At 48.1% G+C, this 9672-nt stretch overlaps 1 protein-coding gene across 1 annotated transcript; it reads left to right on the forward strand.

Moving 5' to 3' along the window:
* Window positions 1-650: 650 nt before the first annotated feature.
* Window positions 651-1317, forward strand: LOC121570132 (the record flags this gene model as incomplete). Its single annotated transcript, XM_045219725.1, is given in 2 exon segments — window positions 651-747; window positions 1296-1317. Coding segments are annotated over 2 exon segments (119 nt in total), but the record flags the coding sequence as incomplete, so codon positions are not given.
* Window positions 1318-9672: the final 8355 nt, after the last annotated feature.

The raw sequence follows: 9672 nt of genomic DNA on the forward strand, positions 1-9672 counted from the left end.
CAAAGGTGCTTCAACAAAGTACTGAGGAAAGGGTCTGAATACCTATGTAAATGTGATATTTCAGTTTTTATTATTAATAAATTAGCAAAAATGTCTAAAAAACTGTTTTTGCTTTGCCATTATGGGGTATTGTGTGTAGATTGATGGGGGGTAATAATATAATAATAAGATGCCATTTAGCAGACGCTTTTATCCAAAGCGACTTACAGTCATGTGCGCATACATTTTTACGTATGGGTGGTCCCGGGGATCGAACCCACTACCCTGGCGTTACAAGCGCCATGCTCTACCAATTGAGCTACAGAGGACCACAATTTAATCCGTTTTAGAATAAGGCTGTAACGTAACAAAATGTGGAAAAAGTCAAAGGGTCTGAATACTTTCCGAATGCACTGTATTTGGGATGGTATTGATAATCATACTGTCGGTGTTACAAAATACCTTGGTATACGGTATACCTCATACTGTCGGTGTTACAAAATACCTTGGTATACGGTATACCTCATACTGTCGGTGTTACAAAATACCTTGGTATACGGTATACCGCCCAAGTCTAGTTGGGATTAAACCTCATCGGAAGACAGTTTGATCATGTGGCGGTTTTAGTCAGGTCTCTCTGTTTAACCAAATACTCTGTTTGTCTTTGGCAGAAGAGAGACCAGACTCTCACTCTGACATCAGGAAGAGTCCTTCAGGGGAACCAGACCCAGAGACGCCCAAACCAGCAAGACCACACCACTGCTCCCAGTGTGGAAAGAGTTTTACCCGGTTATGGGACCGAAAAATACATGAGAGAATACACTCTGGAGTGAAGCCTTACCACTGCTCAGACTGTGGAAAGAGATTTACCCAGCTAGGGCACCTGAAAGAACATAAGAGAACACACACTGGTGAGAAGCCCTACCAATGCTCCCAGTGTGGAAAGAGTTTTAACCAGTTAGGGGCCCTGAAAACGCACAAGAGAATACACACAGGAGAAAAGCCCTACCATTGCTCCCGATGTGAAAAGAGATTTACCCAGTTAGGTACCCTGAAAGAGCATGAATTAAAACACACAAAGACACAGGAGGAGAAGACACACCACTGCTCTCATTGTGGAAAGACATTTTCCCAGTCAGAGGACCTGAAATCACATGAGAGAATAGAGAGACTGTGTTCTGACCTATGTTTTTGACTGAGAATTTGTGTCTTTGTTCATGCTGGATGCTGTTCATCACATTTGGCGCTGGCTGACTGATAATAAAATACCTTCTTTACATCTAAATCCATAAAACGGTGAGAACTCATTGTCCTAGGGGGTGTCCCGTTGGGACATAGACAGTTTCTGAAGACAAATGAATAATGTTAGTCAGTCTTTTATAGTTCTTCCAGAGGGGGCGGTAACTGTCAGTCTACTTGCCTTCTGATTAGTCGAGCTTCAAGTCAGTCATTCCCACTTCAGTCCACGTGTGAAAGAAGGTTGGTTGGTTGCATTTACAAAGGCCCTGATCTTTTTTCCACTAATTGGTCTTATCACCAATCACATCAGATCTTTTCTCAGAGCTGATCTGAGTGGTCAAAAGACCAATTAGAGGAAAACAAGTTTAGAATTGGGCTGCCTGTGTAAACGCAACCCTTGAGTAAGATTCTGTTCATAAATAATTATATCCATAACTGTCTGTACCTTCTTTGTGCAGTCATAAAACCTATTTCAATGTTCATGTAATTTCCTTGTGGTTCCATAGGTACCACATTGTACATGGTAATAACATATTTATCATTGCTGGGAAGTATTTGAAATTCATTACCCAGAGCATAGTGAAAGGCATAATTACACTATCACTAATTTGTTACATTCGATTTTCAGAAAATACTCTGTCACTGTGTGTCCTTTGGGGAAAATATGATTTATCAGATTATCTGCAACATCTCTTTTGTTGTGCAAACGTTTTAAGATTAACATTTTAAAAATGTGTGTTTTGTTTTGATTATGAACTTTGATTGGATACAAGTATAAACTATCACCTTAATAGCACAGCACACATGATCACACTCCCGAAGCATCTTATCACTGTAAAGATAGTGGGACACTTCAGGCTGAAGAGTGAGTTTCACACATTCCCATGTGCGCCATATAGCAAAGAACATGTATTGGAAATGTATATAAGTTGTTTGGTTGATTTATGATTAGAGGGAAATAAATATATAGAATTATATAGAGATGCGTATGGAAACTGTATGGAAATGATTTTATGGTTATGGGGACACCTAGTGGACACCTGTGGTTTTACCTTTATAATAGCCGTAGACTTGTACTGAACAAAAATATAAATATAAGTGTTGGTCCCATGTTTCATGAGCTGAAATAATAGATCCAAAAATGTTCCATACGCATAAAAAGCTTATTTCTCTCAGATTTTGTGCACAAATGTGTTTACATCCCTGTTAGTGAGTATTTTTCCTTTGCCAAGATAATCCATCCACCTGACAGGTGTGGCATATCAAGAAGTTGATTAAACAGCATGATCATTACACAGGTGCACCTTGTGCTGGGGATAATAAAAGGCCACTCTAAAATGTGCAGTTTTGTCACACAACACAATTGGCATGCTGACTGCAGTAATGTCCACCAGAGCTGTTTCCAGATAATGTAATGTTTTATTTCTCTACCATAAGCCACTTCCAATGTTGTTTTAGAGAATTTGTCAGTACGTCCACCCGGCCAAACAACCGCACACCACACCAGCCCAGGACCTCCACATCCGGCTTCTTCACCTGCGGGATCGTCTGAGACCAGCCACCCGGACAGCTGATGAAACTGAGGAGTATTTCTGTCTGTAATAAAGCCCTTTTGTGGGGAAAAACTCATTATGATTGGCTGGGCCTGGCTCCCCAATGGGTGGGCCTATGCCCTCTCAGCCCCACCCATAGCTGCGCCCCTGCCCAGTCATGTGAAATCCATAGATTAGGCCCTAATTAATTTATTTCAACTGACTGAGTTCCTTATCTGCTCTGAACTGTAACTCAGTAAAATAGTTGAAATTGTTGCATGTTGCATTTATATTATTGTTCATTATAGATAGACATAAATATAAATGTAACAATTTCAACTATTTTACTGAGTTACAGTTCAGATCAGAAGGAACTCAGTCAGAATGGTGAAAGTCCTCAATGGCAATGGCGCTGCCCCATGCTAAAACAGACAATGGCGCTGCCCCATGCTAAAACAGACAATGGTGCTGCCCATGCTAAAACAGACCAATGGCGCTGCCCATGCTAAAACAGACAATGGTGCTGCCCCATGCTAAAACAGACAATGGCGCTGCCCCATGCTAAAACAGACAATGGTGCTGCCCATGCTAAAACAGACAATGGCGCTGCCCCATGCTAAAACAGACAATGGCGCTGCCCATGCTAAAACAGACCAATGGCGCTGCCCATGCTAAAACAGACAATGGTGCTGCCCCATGCTAAAACAGACAATGGCGCTGCCCCATGCTAAAACAGACAATGGCGCTGCCCCATGCTAAAACAGACAATGGCGCTGCCCATGCTAAAACAGACAATGGCGCTGCCCATGCTAAAACAGACAATGGTGCTGCCCCATGCTAAAACAGACAATGGCGCTGCCCATGCTAAAACAGACAATGGCGCTGCCCATGCTAAAACAGACCAATGGTGCTGCCCATGCTAAAACAGACAATGGCGCTGCCCCATGCTAAAACAGACAATGGTGCTGCCCATGCTAAAACAGACAATGGTGCTGCACATGCTAAAACAGACAATGGTGCTGCCCATGCTAAAACAGACAATGGTGCTGCCCCATGCTAAAACAGACAATGGCGCTGCCCATGCTAAAACAGACAATGGCGCTGCCCATGCTAAAACAGACAATGGCGCTGCCCATGCTAAAACAGACAATGGCGCTGCCCATGCTAAAACAGACAATGGCGCTGCCCCATGCTAAAACAGACAATGGCGCTGCCCCATGCTAAAACAGACAATGGCGCTGCCCCATGCTAAAACAGACAATGGCGCTGCCCATGCTAAAACAGACAATGGCGCTGCCCCATGCTAAAACAGACAATGGCGCTGCCCCATGCTAAAACAGACAATGGCGCTGCCCATGCTAAAACAGACAATGGCGCTGCCCATGCTAAAACAGACAATGGCGCTGCCCATGCTAAAACAGACAATGGCGCTGCCCATGCTAAAACAGACAATGCCGCTGCCCCATGCTAAAACAGACAATGGCGCTGCCCATGCTAAAACAGACAATGGCGCTGCCCATGCTAAAACAGACAATGGCGCTGCCCCATGCTAAAACAGACAATGGTGCTGCCCCATGCTAAAACAGACAATGGCGGGGCCCATGCTAAAACAGACAATGGCGCTGCCCCATGCTAAAACAGACAATGGTGCTGCCCCATGCTAAAACAGACAATGGCGCTGCCCATGCTAAAACAGACAATGGTGCTGCCCCATGCTAAAACAGACAATGGCGCTGCCCATGCTAAAACAGACAATGGTGCTGCCCCATGCTAAAACAGACAATGGTGCTGCCCCATGCTAAAACAGACAATGGTGCTGCCCATGCTAAAACAGACAATGGCGCTGCCCATGCTAAAACAGACAATGGCGCTGCCCCATGCTAAAACAGACCAATGGCGCTGCCCATGCTAAAACAGACAATGGCGCTGCCCATGCTAAAACAGACAATGGCGCTGCCCATGCTAAAACAGACAATGGCGCTGCCCATGCTAAAACAGACAATGGCGCTGCCCATGCTAAAACAGACAATGGCGCTGCCCCATGCTAAAACAGATAATGGTGCTGCCCCATGCTAAAACAGACAATGGCGCTGCCCCATGCTAAAACAGACAATGGCGCTGCCCCATGCTAAAACAGACAATGGCGCTGCCCCATGCTAAAACAGACAATGGCGCTGACCCATGCTAAAACAGACAATGGCGCTGCCCATGCTAAAACAGACAATGGCGCTGCCCCATGCTAAAACAGACAATGGCGCTGCCCATGCTAAAACAGACAATGGCGCTGCCCATGCTAAAACAGACAATGGCGCTGCCCCATGCTAAAACAGACAATGGCACTGCCCATGCTAAAACAGACAATGGCGCTGCCCCATGCTAAAACAGACAATGGCACTGCCCATGCTAAAACAGACAATGGCGCTGACCCATGCTAAAACAGACAATGGCGCTGCCCATGCTAAAACAGACAATGGCGCTGCCCCATGCTAAAACAGACAATGGCGCTGCCCCATGCTAAAACAGACAATGGCGCTGCCCCATGCTAAAACAGACAAAGGCGCTGCCCATGCTAAAACAGACAATGGCGCTGCCCATGCTAAAACAGACAATGGCGCTGCCCCATGCTAAAACAGACAATGGCGCTGCCCATGCTAAAACAGACAATGGCGCTGCCCATGCTAAAACAGACAATGGCGCTGCCCCATGCTAAAACAGACAATGGCGCTGCCCATGCTAAAACAGACAATGGCGCTGCCCATGCTAAAACAGACCAATGGTGCTGCCCATGCTAAAACAGACAATGGCGCTGCCCCATGCTAAAACAGACAATGGCGCTGCCCATGCTAAAACAGACAATGGCGCTGCCCCATGCTAAAACAGACAATGGCGCTGCCCATGCTAAAACAGACAATGGCGCTGCCAATGCTAAAACAGACAATGGTGCTGCCCCATGCTAAAACAGACAATGGCGCTGCCCATGCTAAAACAGACAATGGCGCTGCCCCATGCTAACACAGACAATGGCGCTTCCCCATGCTGAAACAGACAATGGCGCTGCCCCATGCTAAAACAGACAATGGCGCTGCCCCATGCTAAAACAGACAATGGTGCTGCCCCATAATAAAACAGACAATGGCGCTGCCCATGCTAAAACAGACAATGGCGCTGCCCCATGCTAAAACAGACAATGGCACTGCCCCATGCTGAAACAGACAATGGCGCTGCCCCATGCTAAAACAGACAATGGCGCTGCCCCATGCTAAAACAGACAATGGCGCTGCCCCATGCTAAAACAGACAATGGCGCTGCCCATGCTAAAACAGACAATGGCGCTGCCCATGCTAAAACAGACAATGGCGCTGCCCCATGCTAAAACAGACAATGGTGCTGCCCCATAATAAAACAGACAATGGCGCTGCCCATGCTAAAACAGACAATGGCGCTGCCCCATGCTAAAACAGACAATGGCGCTGCCCATGCTAAAACAGACAATGGTGCTGCCCATGCTAAAACAGACAATGGTGCTGCACATGCTAAAACAGACAATGGTGCTGCCCATGCTAAAACAGACAATGGTGCTGCCCCATGCTAAAACAGACAATGGCGCTGCCCATGCTAAAACAGACAATGGCGCTGCCCATGCTAAAACAGACAATGGCGCTGCCCATGCTAAAACAGACAATGGCGCTGCCCATGCTAAAACAGACAATGGCGCTGCCCCATGCTAAAACAGACAATGGCGCTGCCCCATGCTAAAACAGACAATGGCGCTGCCCCATGCTAAAACAGACAATGGCGCTGCCCATGCTAAAACAGACAATGGCGCTGCCCCATGCTAAAACAGACAATGGCGCTGCCCCATGCTAAAACAGACAATGGCGCTGCCCATGCTAAAACAGACAATGGCGCTGCCCATGCTAAAACAGACAATGGCGCTGCCCATGCTAAAACAGACAATGCCGCTGCCCCATGCTAAAACAGACAATGGCGCTGCCCATGCTAAAACAGACAATGGCGCTGCCCATGCTAAAACAGACAATGGCGCTGCCCCATGCTAAAACAGACAATGGTGCTGCCCCATGCTAAAACAGACAATGGCGGGGCCCATGCTAAAACAGACAATGGCGCTGCCCCATGCTAAAACAGACAATGGTGCTGCCCCATGCTAAAACAGACAATGGCGCTGCCCATGCTAAAACAGACAATGGTGCTGCCCCATGCTAAAACAGACAATGGCGCTGCCCATGCTAAAACAGACAATGGTGCTGCCCCATGCTAAAACAGACAATGGTGCTGCCCCATGCTAAAACAGACAATGGTGCTGCCCATGCTAAAACAGACAATGGCGCTGCCCATGCTAAAACAGACAATGGCGCTGCCCATGCTAAAACAGACAATGGCGCTGCCCCATGCTAAAACAGACAATGGCGCTGCCCATGCTAAAACAGACAATGGCGCTGGCCATGCTAAAACAGACAATGGCGCTGCCCATGCTAAAACAGACAATGGCGCTGCCAATGCTAAAACAGACAATGGCGCTGCCCATGCTAAAACAGACAATGGCGCTGCCCCATGCTAAAACAGACAATGGCGCTGCCCCATGCTAAAATAGACAATGGCGCTGCCCATGCTAAAACAGACAATGGCGCTGCCCCATGCTAAAACAGACAATGGCGCTGCCCATGCTAAAACAGACAATGGCGCTGCCCATGCTAAAACAGACAATGGCGCTGCCCCATGCTAAAAGAGACAATGGCGCTGCCCCATGCTAAAACAGACAATGGCGCTGCACCATGCTAAAACAGACAATGGCGCTGCCCCATGCTAAAACAGACAATGGCGCTGCCCCATGCTAAAACAGACAATGGCGCTGCCCATGCTAAAACAGACAATGGCGCTGCCCATGCTAAAACAGACAATGGCGCTGCCCCATGCTAAAAGAGACAATGGCGCTGCCCCATGCTAAAACAGACAATGGCGCTGCCCCATGCTAAAACAGACAATGGCGCTGCCCCATGCTAAAACAGACAATGGCGCTGCCCCATGCTAAAACAGACAATGGCGCTGCCCCATGCTAAAACAGACAATGGCGCTGCCCCATGCTAAAACAGACAATGGCGCTGCCCCATGCTAAAACAGACAATGGCGCTGCCCATGCTAAAACAGACAATGGCGCTGCCCATGCTAAAACAGACAATGGCGCTGCCCCATGCTAAAAGAGACAATGGCGCTGCCCCATGCTAAAACAGACAATGGCGCTGCACCATGCTAAAACAGACAATGGCGCTTCCCCATGCTAAAACAGACAATGGCGCTGCCCCATGCTAAAACAGACAATGGCGCTGCCCCATGCTAAAACAGACAATGGCGCTGCCCCATGCTAAAACAGACAATGGCGCTGCCCATGCTAAAACAGACAATGGCGCTGCCCCATGCTAAAACAGACAATGGCGCTGCCCATGCTAAAACAGACAATGGCGCTGCCCATGCTAAAACAGACAATGGCGCTGCCCCATAATAAAACAGACAATGGCGCTGCCCCATGCTAAAACAGACAATGGCGCTGCCCCATGCTAAAACAGACAATGGCGCTGCCCATGCTAAAACAGACAATGGCGCTGCCCATGCTAAAACAGACAATGGCGCTGCCCCATGCTAAAACAGACAAAGGCGCTGCCCATGCTAAAACAGACAATGGCGCTGCCCATGCTAAAACAGACAATGGCGCTGCCCCATGCTAAAACAGACAATGGCGCTGCCCCATGCTAAAACAGACAATGGCGCTGACCCATGCTAAAACAGACAATGGCGCTGCCCATGCTAAACAGACAATGGCGCTGCCCATGCTAAAACAGACAATGGCGCTGCCCCATGCTAAAACAGACAATGGCGCTGCCCATGCTAAAACAGACAATGGCGCTGCCCATGCTAAAACAGACAATGGCGCTGCCCCATGCTTAAAACAGACAATGGCGTCTGCCCCCATGCTAAAACAGACAATGGCGCTGCCCCATGCTAAAACAGACAATGGCGCTGCCCATGCTAAAACAGACAATGGCGCTGCCCATGCTAAAACAGACAATGGCGCTGCCCCATGCTAAAACAGACAATGGCGCTGCCCCATGCTAAAACAGACAATGGCGCTGCCCCATGCTAAAACAGACAATGGCGCTGCCCATGCTAAAACAGACAATGGCGCTGCCCCATGCTAAAACAGACAATGGCGCTGCCCCATGCTAAAACAGACAATGGCGCTGCCCCATGCTAAAACAGACAATGGCGCTGCCCCATGCTAAAACAGACAATGGCGCTGCCCCATGCTAAAACAGACAATGGCGCTGCCCATGCTAAAACAGACAATGGCGCTGCCCATGCTAAAACAGACAATGGCGCTGCCCCATGCTAAAACAGACAATGGCGCTGCCCATGCTAAAACAGACAATGGCTCTGCCCATGCTAAAACAGACAATGGCGCTGCCCATGCTAAAACAGACAATGGCGCTGCCCATGCTAAAACAGACAATGGCGCTGCCCCATGCTAAAACAGACAATTTGCGCTGCCCATGCTAAAACAGACAATTTGCGCTGCCCATGCTAAAACAGACAATGGCGCTGCCCATGCTAAAACAGACAATGCCGCTGCCCATGCTAAAACAGACAATGGCGCTGCCCCATGCTAAAACAGACAATTCGCTGCCCATGCTAAAACAGACAATTTGCGCTGCCCATGCTAAAACAGACAATGGCGCTGCCCATGCTAAAACAGACAATGCCGCTGCCCATGCTAAAACAGACAATGGCGCTGCCCATGCTAAAACAGACAATGGCGCTGCCCCATGCTAAAACAGACAATGGCGCTGCCCATGCTAAAACAGACAATGGCGCTGCCCATGCTAAAACAGACAATGGCGCTGCCCCATGC

The sequence above is a fragment of the Coregonus clupeaformis genome, unplaced genomic scaffold (genome assembly GCF_020615455.1).
Source record: "Coregonus clupeaformis isolate EN_2021a unplaced genomic scaffold, ASM2061545v1 scaf2673, whole genome shotgun sequence".
NCBI lineage: Eukaryota > Metazoa > Chordata > Actinopteri > Salmoniformes > Salmonidae > Coregonus > Coregonus clupeaformis.